General features: G+C 36.4%; 1 protein-coding gene and 1 long non-coding RNA gene across 2 annotated transcripts in view; both read left to right on the forward strand.

Annotated features, from left to right (window-relative positions):
- LOC148945010 (uncharacterized) overlaps positions 1–17,035 on the forward strand; it is a 540,330-nt gene that overhangs the window by 283,939 nt on the left and 239,356 nt on the right. The window lies entirely within an intron of this gene.
- qsm (Zona pelucida superfamily protein qsm) overlaps positions 3,126–17,035 on the forward strand; it is a 75,362-nt gene continuing 61,452 nt past the window's right edge. Inside the window, exon 1 of the mRNA XM_089099265.1 lies at positions 3,126–3,277. Coding sequence (XP_088955391.1) covers positions 3,226–3,277 — 52 coding nt within the window. The 5' untranslated portion in view covers positions 3,126–3,225. The remainder of the gene's footprint in view (positions 3,278–17,035) is intronic.

Raw genomic sequence — 17,035 nt, forward strand, 5'->3', positions numbered from 1 at the left:
GTTGGGGTAGGAGGATTGGAACCCTTGGGGTTTGGGTTAGAGGACCTCACAACACTGTTCAAATGAAACTTGTGTATTATAACGACCACAGAGTTTCACCATTAAATTCTCTTCTAAAATCTCTTCAAAAATCATCTTTTAAAATGTCTCTAACTGTTTCGCCGAAATAGTTCCATAACCTGTCTAAAACAGTTTCGCCCAAATAATCCCTAAACGTAATTCAGCGTGTTCCTTTTGTTTTTGGCATCTCTGCGCTAATGCATTTCAAATAAATAAGAAACCTGATTCCCGCGCTAAAACAATTCATCGCTAAGATGTTTCTTGGAGAATTGTTTCCATGGCCTTTGGCTATTAATATCCTTTGGATTTCGACCAAAAGAGTTGTTTCCGAGGCAAAGACATTAATGACTTGGATCTATTCCTGGAGAATCGTTTCTATGCGAAAATTTTTAAAGTCTGACAGATGATGTCATTGGTTGATTGATCTGTCAAAAAAGGGGAAATTAATTTGTTGTTTCTAAGGGGTTTCGGACTCAATAAGGCCTTATTGAGTCTATTCGGACTCAATAAGGCCCGCTGTTGTTGTTGTTGTAAGTGCACACTCTCAGCGAATGTCAAAGTCGATGTTGTTGTTGTTGACACACTTTGATTACGCAATCATTCTCCCTGGAAATTTAGGTCATTCACCCCATTCACCACGTGTTCTCCCTAATGACTCTATGCCCTTATTTGGGGTGCAAAAAAGTTGTAGATGGCAGCAGGGGTGCCTCGTGGGGCCTTTAGGGTCACTTCTACTCGCGGGGGGGGGGGCTAGTGGCCCGCAAATTCTTGTCGGTTAATAAAAAGGGTTCTTTCCCTGTGAATTTCCAATCGAATGAGCCTGTTTGAAAGTTTTCACGACAATGCTTTCCATAAGAACCTTATATATCCCCAGGGCAGTACTTAAAACCCTTGCCCTGAGGGTTGTGGGGGAGTGTCCTTGTCAAAAACATATTTTCTATCTGGAAATTAACTACGCTGAACAAAATGGCTATCTCAAAATTTTGATTGGATGTGGTTGGGGGAATGATGGGCGTGGGAGGGGGGGGGGGCTAGGTGCCCTCCAATCACTTTCGACTATTAAAAAGTGCACGAGCCCTTTGAATATGCAATCGAATAAGCCTATTTTGAAGTTTCTGCGACAACGCCTTCTATAAAAACCGTACATGCCCCCAGGGTATAACAAAACCCTTGCCCTGAGGGTTGTGAGGGAGTGACCTCCTCAAGAATATATTTTCTATCTGGAAATCAACTACGCTGAACAAAATGGCTATCTCAAAATTTTGATTGGATATGATTGGTGAAATTATAAGCGTGGGGGGGGGGCTAGTTGCCCTCCAATCACTTTCGACTATTAAAAAGGGCACTAGCCACTCCAATTTTCAATCGAATGAGCCCTTTTCGAAGTTTCTGCGACGACTCCTTCGATACGAAGTGCCTGGGTATTTAGAAACAACCAAAAAAAAACAAACAACAACACATTGTGCCCACATCGTTCTTTACTGAGGCAGCGCTACTGCGCTGCCTGTGATTCGTTACCATGAACTGTTTGATAAGAGTTGCGAGTCCATGGGGGGAAAAGTAGAAGATATTTTTCGAAACGAAAGTAAATTGAACGAAGTTCTGACTTATCTGTTTTACTAAACATTTTCCAAAACGATGCTATGTATAAATAATTTGGTAAAGCAACAGAGTTGAAAAGTTTCAAAAGAAGACGGCGGTTGAAACATAGCTTATCAAACAGTTCATGGTAAGGAACTGTAAGTAAGGAGCAATGCGGCTCAAAAGCAACCAAAACTCTGAAAATAGGAATAGACATATTTAAAAAAATGGCTTATTGTTCTAAGTACAAATATGTAAGATTCATTAAGTTTAGTGTTACCCATTAAAAGCTGAGAGCCATAGAAAATTTGCCTGATTTTCAAAAAGGGAGGAAAATACCCCTTAAAAGTCAATGAGCCTTAATGAAAATAATTCCATCAGATTTAGCGTACCTGTGAACCCTAGTATAGAAGTTTCAAGCTCCCATATGCAAAATGTGGAATTTTGTACTTTTTTGGGCAGGAGAAAGATAACGGATGCGTGTTTGTTCCTTTGCTGATTTTCCCCTAGGGGCGATCGCATCGAACCAATAGTCTTAGAATATCAGGAAAGGGCATATTCAAGTGCAAATTGAAAGTTCTACCGCCCCTTTTAAGTGATCAAAAAGATTGGAGGGCAACTAGTCCCCCTAGCATCTTTTTTTCTTTATTTCTATGTCTAAAATTTGTTTACCGAGCGAATCCGGGTCCCCTGGTACTCTTGTAGAATCTTTTTTCGTTTCAAGTTTTAATTTGGTACTTTAATTCCGTAAGAAAATAAATAAATATGTGCTGCACAGGCTGAAATACGACAATCTTTCTCTATTTAAATTTGCGGTACTTGTGTATTATACGGCAAACACTCAAGTGCTTGACTTAATTAGAACCTGTTTCATTGATGCTCAATCCTAATGAAACATTACATAATATAATGAAAATATAATACTTTAGAATACGGCAGACACTCAAGTGCTTCATTTAATTAGAACCTGTTTCCCTGATGCTCAATTCTAATGATATATCATCAAATATGATGAAAATATAATACTTTAGAAACAAATTTGGGCTATATATTTGCACATTATGCGGGTGGGAGTAAAGTATAGTAGGTCTACATGCAAAATGTGTTAGGTACAATTATCTGACATATTATAAAGTCAGAATTGTTTTCTTACTTCAAACTGTCCAAATATTTTACACCCACCCCCTAATGTGCAAATATAAGCCCAAATTATATATTTACATTTATTCTGTCATTTGTCTTGTCTCACGCTAAGCTGAAAAAACTGAAGAAGAAACCGGTTTGTTCTCGAGTTTTACACAGCGTAAACTTGAGTGTTTGTCCTATAATATAATATATAAGTACCGAATTTGCTCTTTACTTTTATCGTTAGATTTAGCGAACCAACATGATCATTTAGACTTAGTGATATTCAGATGTAACGCTATGCTGCAAGACCAACCCAGCGGGTTCAATGTTAAATGTCAAAGGCAAACCCGACTGAAGCACAGCCAAAAATAAATCTGTTGTGGCTGTAGTAGTCAAATAGCATTTGATAGTGTAGGAGAGTTTAATATTTATTAATGGATAAACAATAAAACAAAAATGAGATTATTACTAATAGCTGTGTTCTGTTGTTTGACTTTTGGTGTTTATGGTAAGTTTTATTGTTTATTGCATCTAAAGCCATGACTGCATTCGGCATTTTCTGGGAAACTAGCAGGGGTGAATCTAGCATTTTTATTGGGGGGAGGGGTGCATATCCGGATAGTCAAAGGGTATGGGATATGTGATAATGGTAAAATTCTACTTTCGTTACTTTTGGCTATCTTGGAAAGGGGTTGGAGGTAGGTACTTCAAATTACCTTCCCGGGACATACCTTAGCATGTAGATCCATCCCTGAAAGTTTCATTTTCCTAACCCAACCCCTTTCCAAGATAGCGAAAAGTAACTAAAGTAGAATTTTACCCAAATTTGGACTATATATTTGCACATTAGGGAGGAGGGGGGTAAAGCATAGCATATATTAAATACGCAACCTAACCTAGGAACCATTTCCTCCTAAATCGCAAAAAACAACAGTTTAAATATTGTAAACGCAAAGACAAACCACGCTTTGCCATCCATTTATCTCTTACAAATATCCGTTTGACGAGTTTCCATTAGTAGTTCGGTCAATATATACCAAATCATATTATTGAGTTTCAAATAAAGTGAATACACCATTTAATGCCTTTTTTTATGCTGATTACGAATATAATAAGCATTTCTATTAGAAATGATTTAAGCCCCCCCCCCCTAAATAGGCGCTCCCTCACCCAACCTATCCTAACCCTGAATTGGCCTGTATAGGGGGGGAATTCATTTCCGATAGAAATGCTTATTATATTCGTAATCAGCATAAAAAAAGGCATCGAATGGTGTATTCACTTTAGTCCTAACTCAATAATATGATTTGGTATATATTGACCAGTAGTTCCTTGTACAGTATATAGCGTTGTGTACCATAAAATACACAAGTACCTTTTAATCAAATATTAAGTTAGTATTTTGGTCAGGTTAGGATATGTTAGTTTAGGTAACGTATTTAATATAATGCGGCCTGGGCGGCCCCCCTTATATAATTTTTTGTTGTAGTTTCCATAATTTTGTTACTATTATATTTTCATCATATTATGATATATTCCATTATGATTAAACCAACTTCAATTCTTGAATGTGTACTAGATAACAAAGAAGTAGCATAATTTCTATCAAAATATTGGGGGCAACCACTCCCCCCCCCCGAATGGAAGCCACTGTCCCCACCCTCCTGATGGTTCCAGAAATAGCTCTTAGATTTATATATATAAAAAAAAAAATGGAAGAAAACTATAGAACTGTGAAATTCGTACATTATAATATACAGCATGTTTCTATTAATTGGAATAGGTACAATCCCATTTTGCGGGCCTCTTTAAAGAAGTCTAACAAGAGATGCTACAGTCAAACGGGAGAGACGCAATGAAAAAATAGTTTTTTATGAGATGATTCAATACACCGCTGTAAAGAAATACGTTGTATAGCATGGTTTTAAGATAACCAAAGTGTTGTTTTTTGGTGTTTTTTTAGGGGGGGGGGGGCGAAGGTACGGTACCTAGGTTAGGTTAGGTTACGTATTTAATATATGCTATGCTTTGTCCCCACTCCCCCTAATTTGCAAATATACAGCCAAAATTTGTTTCTAAACTATTATATATATATATTTATATATATATATATATATATATATATATATATATATATATATATATATATATATATATATATATATATATATATATATATATATATATATATATATATATATATATATATATATATATATATATATATATATATATATATATATATATATATATATATAGGGGAGAGAGGGGTGAAACCGTACATTTTGAGGATTTTGACCCCTAAAAAGCGTATTTCTTAAGATACAAACTTCCTTTTTACATGAATAGATAGCTCAATTATTCACTTTTCTTGGTGATTTTTTTCAATGACATCCATCAAGTTGTTTCTTGGTGAGACCAAAAAATGTGTGACCTCTTCAAGTGTCCAAAGTCACCCCAACCAGGGGGTGACTTCGGACACACATGGGGCATTTCCGTACATTCATTAATTCATGCTTGTAATTATTGATTCAGATATTATTAACATTTAATTCAGATAATATACAAGTTAAATGTAACATTAAATTTATTGTATGGGAAATTGGGCCAAATCACAGCCAAATACAAGAGCTTTGGCTGTTCGCCCAGTTCCTCCTACTGATACCGGTGCGGGAAGCTTCATAATAATGTCTTGAAAGTCAGTTTCTGCACAATCTCGAAATTCAGGGAAGATGAACTTCCTACCAGACTTGCGGAGGTAGTTTATTTTTGCTACCCTGCCACTTATTTCTTCTATTTCACCAACATAGTAAACAGCAGAGTTTTGCTTCTTTCCAACCGTAAACCTCACAAGCACAAAATTTCCACAAGATAATTCTTCATCTGTCTCAAACTCACTGATACTTCCACAATGTAAAGACTCGTCATCTGACTCGTCATTGAGCTGTATATCTATATCTGAAATGCTGTCTCTAGTTTTGTCAGCCATGAGTGAAACCTTTGACTTTTTTAGCGACTTCTTCTTTTTCTTAGCAAGCCTTAGCTCAGTCTCTGCTTCTAGTGCCATTTTTTCTGGCGTTTCTGTCAGAATTCTACTTTTGCCTTTTTTACGGTTTTTGCGCGGACCCACTTGCATTTTTGCCTGTGGATATGGTCTGATGCTTTCAGGAGTTACTGCCGTAGGCAAGTTTGACTGCTGTTGACCCATCATGACAGGAGATGAATCACAAAATAAACCAAGGTGAGGATCATCCATATTTGAAGTTTCTGGGGCAATCTGTTCGGCTGGATCTGGGCGGTTTGTCACCTCAGCAGGCAGAAAATCAACTTCTGTGAACACATTTGGATTTAAAGGCCAAATTCCTGCCTTCTCAAAACCAGCTGTGATGTTTTGAGGATTCAGCTTTTCCAGAAAGGGATGCCTACACAATTTTGCTATTTCATGTATTGAAATTCTCTGACCAGGGTTTAATTGCATCCAATTGTCAAATGACTCCCTGATTGCATGCTTCAATGGTGCATACACTGAAACATCAAGGGGTTGGAGACGATGAGAGCAATGGGGAGGAAAAGTTAGGAGGTGGATGGCGTTATCTTTACACTAGGAAACTAATTCTACTGAAATATGGCTTTCATGATTGTCAAACAAGAGTAAAACAGGGTCTTTTTTGCTGGGTTTGACCTCTTTTAGAAAGTATTCCATGGAACAAAGGGTGTTTTTCAAAGTCATCCATCCACTGCGATGGGCTATGCCAATGCATCCTGGTGGTCCATCTTAATACATCCTCTCTGGAGCTTTGACTCTTGGAAAAACAAACACTGGTGGAATTGTCTCACCAATTGCAGATACATAGCATAGCATTGTGGTATATTCCCCTCTTTCTGCTGACACAGTCTGTGCCACCTGTTTTGCTCCCCTTTTAGCGATCACCTTTGGGGTCTGAACAACTGTGGGTACTCCTGGTTCATCACAGTTCCAAATTTGACCAGGAGGAAAATGATACTTGCAATATAACGCCTGAAGATTTCTAAAGAAGACACCAATTACAACGGCGTTAAAGCCGGCAGCACGACCCTGGCTTGTATTTTCGGGTTTTCTGATGGACAAACTGGCGTTCCGCTTGATGAAACCTCTTAGCCAATCCACTCCTGCTCTCTCATTCAGTTTCCAGCTTGATGGGAATTTTATCTTCAATGCTATTGCCCATTGGTAGGCTAACTTTCTTGTTACATAGGGAGTCAGCCCATGGTTAAGTAGTGAGCATTTTTCGAGGTATGCAGCAAGCTCTTTCTCTTGTTTGGAAGTAAAAACAAGCTTAGTGCTCTTCTGAACAAAGTCATTGTTAAAATTGCTACCACTAGCACCACTCTGCTCGAGAATTTGCATTTTTGCCTTGTATTGTTTCACGGCATCCGCAAGGGTACTCTTCTTCAGGGAAAATTCTTCTGCTGTTGCTCGGAAAGACAACTTCCCATGTATAAATTGAATAACAGCACGCCTGACTAAGTCTGGATCAGGAGGACCACTCCCCTTTCGAATGTAGGTGCGAACCATCTGTAAAAGAAATTTATAATTGTCAGAACCTCAAGAGAACAACATGGAAATTAACACAGGTCATGCCATGCTTTGAGGTGTTCTTTGAGTCATAGAATGGAAAGATGCCTGCAGGCAGTGTAATGTTTAGTTTAACATTATAATACAAAACATTAAACAAAAAAACTTTAAAAAACCACATCAATCATTTGTTTATGTTCATTTTTCTTACGTTTCTACAAGTCGGACAAACATTTCGGGGGGTTTCAAACCCTCTACCCCCTGGGATACAGCCTTTGACGCTACTGTTAATCTTTCTGATATAAGTAGGCATTGAATAAATGTTTATTGTTCAACATAATAGTAAATCATTTAATAATAAGTATTATTTTTAAATATGATGGGTGAAAATGAATTGAACTGATCTGCATAGCTGTGAAGGTGTACTATAAATCTAAGCTTATATATAATTCTCACATGACTCCTTTTGAATTATCACTGTCTAATTATAAGTTCCAATCACATATATTATAAAACTAAACATTATAATATATAAGACAATAATCCATTGAATGTATACAATTCAGACTATGTATTTTAAACAAGGAGGGGTGGGGGGTGGGTAAGGTTTATTGGTACCGTACACCAGTTAGGAAGTATTGAAGAATATTCGATTAAGATTAGCTTGAATATTTTTGCCATAAACAGTGACAGGTCGAGACTATTTTAAACGCATAGACAGTCAAAATTACGCCTTAATTTCGGATAGAAATTAAAGGTTAAGCTTAGCCAAATCATAGAAAATGCTGTCCAATCTTGAACACAGGATCTTAAAGTTGGAACAAAGTATCTAAATAATAGGCAGACTTAATCTTGGACAACTTTGATTCAAGACAAAGATTGTTACACAGAGTAGTTATGTTTAAATAGGCAAGGCTGTAAGGCAAGGGGTAACTTTTGTCTAAGTGTAAATGTTGAAAACAAAGTTTGATAGTCATAACAAATCACTTCAGTTTCTCTATAAGACAACAGGAATACAGTCAATTTTACCAATATTCTGCTTCGAGCTACACATAGTTCAATTTTCCAACTTATGAAAGACTTCCGTCAGTACAGGGCGAAACCGGACACCACGAAAAGTGTCCGGAATCACCCCCAAAAAAGTGTCCGGAGTTACCCCATGTTGACGCCATTTTGAAATTTTTTTTTTTCGTAGATAACAGCCTGATATTTACTGATGAAAATTACCATACAAATAGCAGGGGTATACCTTGTCTGATCCTGCTAACTCACGGCTCAAGAGCTACAAAAACTTAGAAAATATTTGACAAATACTACATATGTCAGTATTTCCAGCAAGCATATAAAAACTTCCTTACCCCTTTTCTCGGCTGTCTCTTTTCTCCAAAATTTAAAACTTGTGCCAAATGAGAGTTACATGAAGGGCATCTAGTGGGAATTTTTTGAAAGGCTTAGCTCAAAACCTTTAGACGACAGGTCAAACGTACGGAGTCGCCCCGTGCGGTATCGCCCCTCTCTCCCCTATATATATATGTATATATATATATATATATATATATATATATATATATATATATATATATATATATATATATATATCCTATTTTATTTCATTAGCATCAACCAAACTTGACTTTTTAGAGGCCCGCAAAATGGGATAGTACCTTGGAATATTATATTTCTTTCCCATTTTAATCCCATTCTATTGCTGTCACTCATGCAAAAGTGGATTTCAGTGGATGAAGAATGCCAGAATACAGATTAATAAAGAAGAGGTAAAGCACCGCGAGATAAAAATAACAGAGAAGTAAATTTTAGGGCTATAACTGGGACCCAAGGGGTGGGGTGGAATGCAAGCAACCATGATATTTAAAAAGAGTGTAAAATAAGGAATCATGTGGTTCCCGACGCGCAATATTGTACTAAAATGTTCCTTCGAAGGAATGCTAACTCCAAAGTGTTATTCGTTCCTGAAAGTTCATTGTCCTAATGCAATTATTTTCTAAGATACCAAAAAAAAAAACATCTAGAATTTTACACCTATTACTTTTCTTGCCCCCACATCTTCTAACTTAAGAGAAACTATTGGTGGTTGTGCATAATTACTCCTCCTCAGAAGAAAATGATATAAGATTCTGAAAATAACTGAAAAATTCTAACATACATATTTACTTATATCATTCCTTCGCTTAACTTTGCTTTACCACCCCAATCCAGCATTAGCACCAAATTCTCTTCAGGGGCTTCATTCTGGGGAAGAGCCAGGGAGGATTAATATTTATGATTTCTTTGCAAGTTTTGGCTAATCTATGTTATTCTATTGTATGACTTTGGTTTTAATGTTTCATCATAAGACGACAGCATTGTGATAACTCAGTTGACATTTAGCCTTATCTGCCCACCGAATTACATTGTTTAAATCTACCTTGCATTCTTTCTTTACGATACTTTAAAATAGTTAGAAAATCAACGAAAATAGAATAATTCTCACATTTCTAAGCAAGTTTAGATCATAGTTTACTCTAAGAAAAAGTCTCGGTACTTAAGCTCTGGTATAAAGAAGTTGCTTGACCAGTTTTTTTGTGTCATGTTTGCATCATTCGCGATCGAAATTCTCGAGTGTTTATTATATAGCCGATAAAAAGTGGTGCTTATCGGTTATATAATAAACACTTGCAAAGTGAAGTTTGGCTAATTATGATGAAAATATAATAGTTAAGAAGCAAATTTTGGCTATAAATTTGCATATTAGGTGGGGTGGGGGTGGGGATAAATCAAAACATATATTAAATACGTAACCTAAACAAACCTATTCTAACTTAACCTAACCAAAATACTATCTAAATACTTAAATAAAATATAGCTACAATTTATTTTCCAACCCAGCCAAAGCTCATTCTCTGTTATAAAGAAGTTGCTTGACCAGTTTTATTGTGTCATGTTTGCATCTTTAGCGATCGAAATTCTCGACTTTTTATTATATAACTGATAAGTAGTGGTACTTATCGGTTACATAATAAACACTCGAAAAGTGAAGTTTGGTTAATGCTAATGAAATAAAACAAAATTACTATGAAAATATAATAATTTAGAAACAAATTTGCGTTATGTATTTGCAAATTAAAGGGGGGGGGGTAAAGCTGAGTATTAATAATAAAAACTTAACCTAAACAAACCTATTCTAACCTAACCTACCAAAATATCAACTGAATAGTTAAATAAAATATAGTTAAAATTTATTTTCCAACCCAGTCAAAGCTAATTCTTTGGTATAAAGAAGTTGCTTGACCAGTTTCTTGTGTCACGTTCGCATCATTCCCGATTGAAATTCTCGAGTGTGTATTATACACAGTTCATATAATTATCCAGTATGATCATTCTCTATCTCACCCATTATAAAAACCCGGACCGGGGTGCGAGTGCTCTGGAGAACGTTTTTGCAGATATAAACATAAGCGAAGTCAGATCTTTTCACGGGTAGACAAGTCAGACTGTGATCTAATTGGAAACAAGTCGGAACCCGCTTTTACGAATAATGCACTTTGTTGGAAACAATCGGAAACAGACTAACCCGCATTCCCGCTAATGCAGAAATAAGTGGGAGGAGCTTTTTGTTCGCACCGAGAACGAAGACCAGAAATGATCTGCGATAAGCTTACTGGATAATTATATGAACTGTGATATTATATAACCAATAATTACCAAAGTCTCTGTAATAACATAGTTATGGTTCTTCAAATAGATAGATCTAAAACGAGTAAATCAAAGCAGGTAAGTAGCCAGTGGAGCCAGTTCACAAAAGTGTAAAGGAGGGGGTAAGGCAAGGAATTTTTCAATTTTTCTTTAAACGAAGGTAAAAAAAAGGTAAATCTCAAAATCAAGGGGAGGGGGCATTTTTGGGTACTGGTGCATTATACAGACAGCTCTAATAAGTCAAGTTTGGTTAATGCTAATGGAATAAAATAAAATAGGATGAATATATAATAGTTTTAAACAAATTTGGGGTATATATTTGCACATTAGGGGGGTGGGGTAAAGCATACCATATATGAAATACGTAACCTAACCTAACCTAGGTATCTTTCCCTCCCCCCTCTAAACCCCAAAAAACAACATTTTAAATATCGTAAACGCAATGAAAACTACTCTTTGTGTTCCATTTCTCAATAGCGGTCTCTTGAAAATAACCAGTCTGGCGGATTTCGTCTCTGATTAGTATATAAAAGTGTACGTTTAACGCACCAATACCCATTTTTGTTTCGCTGTATGTTTCAACAAGAACTTAGGCCAAAATTGCTTAAGGTTCTAAAATACTTAAGGTGGGCAGTGGCGTAATTTCGTCAGGATCCTAGGGGGAGGAGGGGGGATAAGTTGAAGACGATTTTCCCAAATAGATTGAAAATGACAGTGAAAACTGAAAAATGAGCCATATAGTAACGTAAAAGCAAAGATATACAAAAGAAAGCCGCCCCATTTCTGTATATGCTGAAATTATGCGGTACTTGTCTAGAATATGGGTAGACACGTAAGAAAGACCACATCGAAATCTCAAAGCCGCTATTGATAAACAGGTTTGTGATGTGTTGCTCACTCCGTGACAAGGATTTAAACTTTAGTTTTTTGGGGTTTAGGGGGACTAAAAGGTAGCTAGGTTAGGTTATGTATTTAATATATGCCATGCCTTACCCCCCCCCCCCTCACCCTAATGTGCAAATATGTAGCCCAAATTTGTTTCTAGACTATTATATTTCCATCCTATTTTTTTTATTTTTTTTATTAGGCTAGTATTAACGAAACTTCACTTCTCGCGTGTGTACCCAGATTCTAGACAAGTACTTTTTATGCATGCTTAGTTTTGACAAGATTTTTGAAGGAACTAAATTTTAGCTGGGGGCAGTTGCCCCTTGTCCCATTGCAAATTACGCCCCTGAAGGTGGATGTAATTTAGCAGTTTTCATTATGCCTAAAAATTCCAGCATCTTGGGCGCTATCCACCCCCGTACCTTGAAAAATTTTCATCGACAATTTAGCTTAATCGGCAGGTCTATAGATTGTCACTATTACTCTATGTACAGTTTTACTTCTTTTGTTTTTAATAAAAAACATCTGTTTTTTCCTTATATTACTGTGGCAGTATAATGGAAAGAGTCCTTCTGTGTTTTCCCGAACACAATCAGTAAGTTTCCTTCTTTGATCTGAATAAAACCGGTTTTTCCCTCGCATTCGGTTATAATTTGCTTATTCTTTCGTGAAATAAACAACAATACAGGTATATTTTAATTAAACACTTAATATATAGAGATGGTTAGGTTTTGCATTTAATATAATGCATTCTTGGTGGCCTGCTTTCCATAATTCCCTGTTGTAGTTTCCAAAAATATTAAAAAAAATTATTATATTTTCATCATATTTTAGTATATTCCATTATGATTAACCTAACTTCACCTCTTGAGTGTTTTTGGGATAATACACAAGTACCATAAATAGTAATGCTGCAGAGAACTTGGGAGTCTACATGAATGCCAATTGGGACAGGGGATAAATGCCCTTCTTTAGATTTTTTTTTTTTTTTTTTTTTTTTTTTTTTTTTGCCAGACGGTGGACAATGAACGTTTGAAAGTAACCTTTTATGGTATTTTAATTAAAAATAGAAAAAAACATCTAAATTGACCCCTCCTTGGTTAAAAAAAACAAATATCAATATTGTTTACGATCAATAATATACAGGGGGAGCAGAATTTGGAGAGGGGCAGAATTCCTCAAAGAGTACATTTTAATGCCCAAATATCTCAACTTTAATTGGCCTTCCGTATAGATATAGAATGAGTTTGTTGTTGTTGTTTCTTGTGGAGGGGGGGAATTTATATTTAATCCTTCTTGATTAAAGGCAGTATTTTCTATATACGCCTTTATTGGTAGGCTACTAGGGCTGGTGGTATTAGGGCCCCTCCTCTTTCGAAAATCTTTGTCTATGTATAATAAGATATTACATTCGCATGCCTACCGGCCCAGAGATGGAAAAGCCGAGTCGGGGTAGGCTATCATCGACCCCATATAAAAATGCAAAACTCTTAGCATTTTAGGGACCCTTGGTCTGAGCGTCCTGTTTGGATATCCCTCATTTACTATTCGAGCGAAATATTAATTTTGGTACATTGGTATACTAATAGATGGACCTAATTAATCAGTAAAAAAATTTTAACTTTCATATAAAAAAACTATGGTACGATGAAACTTGGGAATATCTTTTTTCCACGTCATTTTAACGCGGAGGAAGTGTTCATTTTGGTTGTAGTTTAATCGTTGTTGTTCGGAAAATCTTCCAATGAGACAAATCACACTAACACATGAGATCATTCTATCAAAACAATTTTCATGATTCTTTTCTTTTCAATATTTGATTTTGACCAGACATACGCAGGAGAGCATTAGGAAAGAGGTTTCAGTGTATCTCAAAGCGTTTACCACTCTCTAATGTGTTTCACGTGTTTATACCATCTTATATTTTTGGAGTTTGCTGCTTCCCTCGTATACAAAATGAACAATGTCATTTTTGCGTGCTTCGCTGCAGCTTACTAATATATGATTGAAGGTCATTAACGGACTTTTTATCAGTTGACTAACGTTAGCAAATTCTTTTACACTACTGAACGCCTAAGTAAAGCACGGGATTTAAAATAATTTTAAACGTCTCATAACGAGGTCAGGTAAAATCAAAAATAAATTGAAGAACCTTTCTTTGTAGGCCTTAATGAAATAGCAAGTATTTGCCATATGTAGCAAGTCTTATTCTTATTGTTTCTTGCCTGAGAAGGCGCTAGTTGGAATATGAATTTCCAATTTATTGAATCAAGAATGTCATCAAATCAAGGAAGAAAACGAGGGGACTGTGCAAAAAGGAGGGGACTGTGACTGACTTCTGCCAATTCTCAAGATTGGTACAACTGTTGGAGATGTATCACAAGCGCAAGAGAATCTCTGCAAGATTGGCCAGTAAGTTCTCGATGGATTTGGATAAATCCATCCTTAAAATCGGAAAAATGCAACTTGTAACCGGATAATCAAAAAATGCAGAACCAAGCGTAACTTGCGCAAAATATGTTTCTAAATCTCTAACTACAAGACTGGAAACCATAATTTTATCAGCTATTTTACAAATTGTTCATCCCAACTCTCAAGCAATCTTCAGTTCTTTAAATTCATTCGGACGGAACTTAGTTGGGTACTTGTATGATATACCCCCTACCGCTCAAGAACTGAAGTTAGGTTATTCCTGACAAAATTAAAAATTGGTTCTTTACTATAATTTATTTTTGACTATGGGGCGTGATCGATCCTTCATGTATGATCTGTTCTCGGTCTAATCTGATCTGTTCTCGGTTTGATCTGATCTGTTATCGGTCTTATTTGATCTGTTCTCGGTCTGATCTGATCTGTTCTTTGCTTGATGTGAATTTAAAAACATGAAAAAGCCTATGGCTTTTCCTTAATTGGAATAGTAAGAGATGACCTGGCAACAACCTACGATTATGACTTCATTGATCAATCTTTAACATGAAATATGTATTTCGTAAAAAAATTGATTATATTTTAAAAATAATTTGTTTTAATTAGAAAACATTTTTAACCCCATTAATTCCCTTTAAAATGAGCCATTGAACAACTCTCTACGATGTTCCAGTGCCAAGCTATCTGTGGAAAAAAAAAGATACCGTTTAGGCAGAATGCTGTAGTAGCTGCCACTTTTCTTGATTTTCAAGCCAATATATTTCCCTTGCTGCTCAAGCCAAAGGACAGAAAGTTTCCTTGTATAGGGGTTTCGGACAAGGCAGTTCTAATGGTGTTCTTTTTGTTTTGATCTGATTCTATTTTTAGGAGTTATGGATTATTATATTTCGTAACATTGGACGTGATCCTCTCTTACTAGGTTGCTATCTACCGCTGCAACCCGAAATATCTGAGTGATAGATCATACGAAAACAAAAGGAATGTAAAGAAAGTGGAGAAAACATTAAAATATGAACTAAGGAGGTGTGAAATGTAAACCATAAAAAAAATTGCCGAGGATCTGGAAGATGCAACTAGACGGCATAATAGTAAAATACTGTACTGGCATGTCAATAAATTGAGAGGGAGTAGTCCCTCCGGACTTGTCCCAGTTAAAGATAGGAACGGGGCCACAATTAGGGATAAGGAAAGAGTTAAAGAGAGATGGGCAGAAAATTTTGAGAATTTGCTAAACCGAGAGACAGTTGCAGGCAAAGATATAGAGGAAAATGAAAAAGTTTGGGATACCTTGGATGTGAAGGAAGATTTGTTTTGTGAGGAAGAATTAGAGACAGTACTAAAAGAATTAAAAAATAATAAGGCTCCAGGTGCTGATAGTGTTGTAAATGAGATTCTTAAATATGGTGGCTCTGAAGTTAGAAATAAGTTATTGAAGATTTTGAATAAGATTTTTGAAAAAGGGGAAGTACCTAAAGATTTTAGGAAAACCTTAACTAAGCCACTTTATAAGAAAGGTGATAAGAGTGAGTGTGGTGATTATCGAGGCATTAGTCTGGTCTCTGTAGGTAGCAAATGAATTAGTAATATGATACTTTTTAGACTGAGAAAAGCCGTAGACAAAGTTTTAAGAGAAGAATAGTGGGGTTTTAGAAAAGGTAGAGGATGTGTCGACCAAATTTTCACTCTTAGGTTAATAATTGAGAAGTGCCTGAGTTGTCGAACACCTTTGGTACTTAGTTTTATAGATTATGAGCAAGCGTTCGATTCTGTTGATAGAAGAAATTTAGCAAAGGTCTTATCCTTGTATTATGTACCAGACAAATGCATCAAAGCGATTAGCGCTATGTACGAGAATAACACTGCTGCGGTTAAGGTAGGAAATGGGGTTAGCAGCTGGTTTCGTATTAAATCAGGAGTTAAGCTGGGCTGTGTTCTATCCCCCTTTTTATTGATTATTTTGATGGTTTTTGTCTTAAGGAGCACAGGAAAAGCAATGGGAGACCAAGGAATCAATTGGGGAGGAAAAAGTCCCCTGGACTTATATTATGCTGATGATTTAAGCATCCTAGATGAAAGTGTGAGCAAAATGAATGAACTTTTAGAGGTTGTGCGAATTCAGGGTACTAGAATAGGCTTGAAAATTAATGTTAAGAAGACTAAGTCACTAACGCTAGGAATAAGTGAAGATGAAAAGGTGGCGTTGGGTAACGAAAAGATTGATCAGGTGGGCAGTTTCACTTATCTTGATAGTATTATTAGTAAAGACGGTGGGAGCAGGGAAGATGTTGAAAGTAGAATAGCCAAGGCTCAGGGTGTTTTTTCACAGTGAAAAAAAGTTTGGAAGAATAGGAAGATAAGTCTGCAAACCAGGATTAAAATTTTGGAAGCTACAGTGATGACAGTGGTCAAATATGGCTCTGCAGCATGGGTGCTCCGAAAAGCGGATGAAGATTTGCTAGATGTTTCCAGAGAAATTGCTTACGGATTGTTCTGGGTACTCGGCTGACTGACTGTGTTTCAAACAGTAGACTGTATGAAAAATGTGGTTCAATCCCACTTTCCAGGGCTATAGTGAGAGAAAGGTTAAGGTTGCTAGGGCACGTTCTGCGGATGGAGTATGAAAGATTAACGAAGATTGTCCTTTTTGGCCAACCGTCTAGAGCTAAGCGCAAAATAGATTATTCCCGTGTGAGGTGCGAAGAT

The sequence above is a fragment of the Artemia sp. Qi Xiang Cuo genome, chromosome 13 (genome assembly GCF_049724085.1).
Source record: "Artemia sp. Qi Xiang Cuo chromosome 13, ASM4972408v1, whole genome shotgun sequence".
Taxonomy (NCBI): domain Eukaryota; kingdom Metazoa; phylum Arthropoda; class Branchiopoda; order Anostraca; family Artemiidae; genus Artemia; species Artemia sp. Qi Xiang Cuo.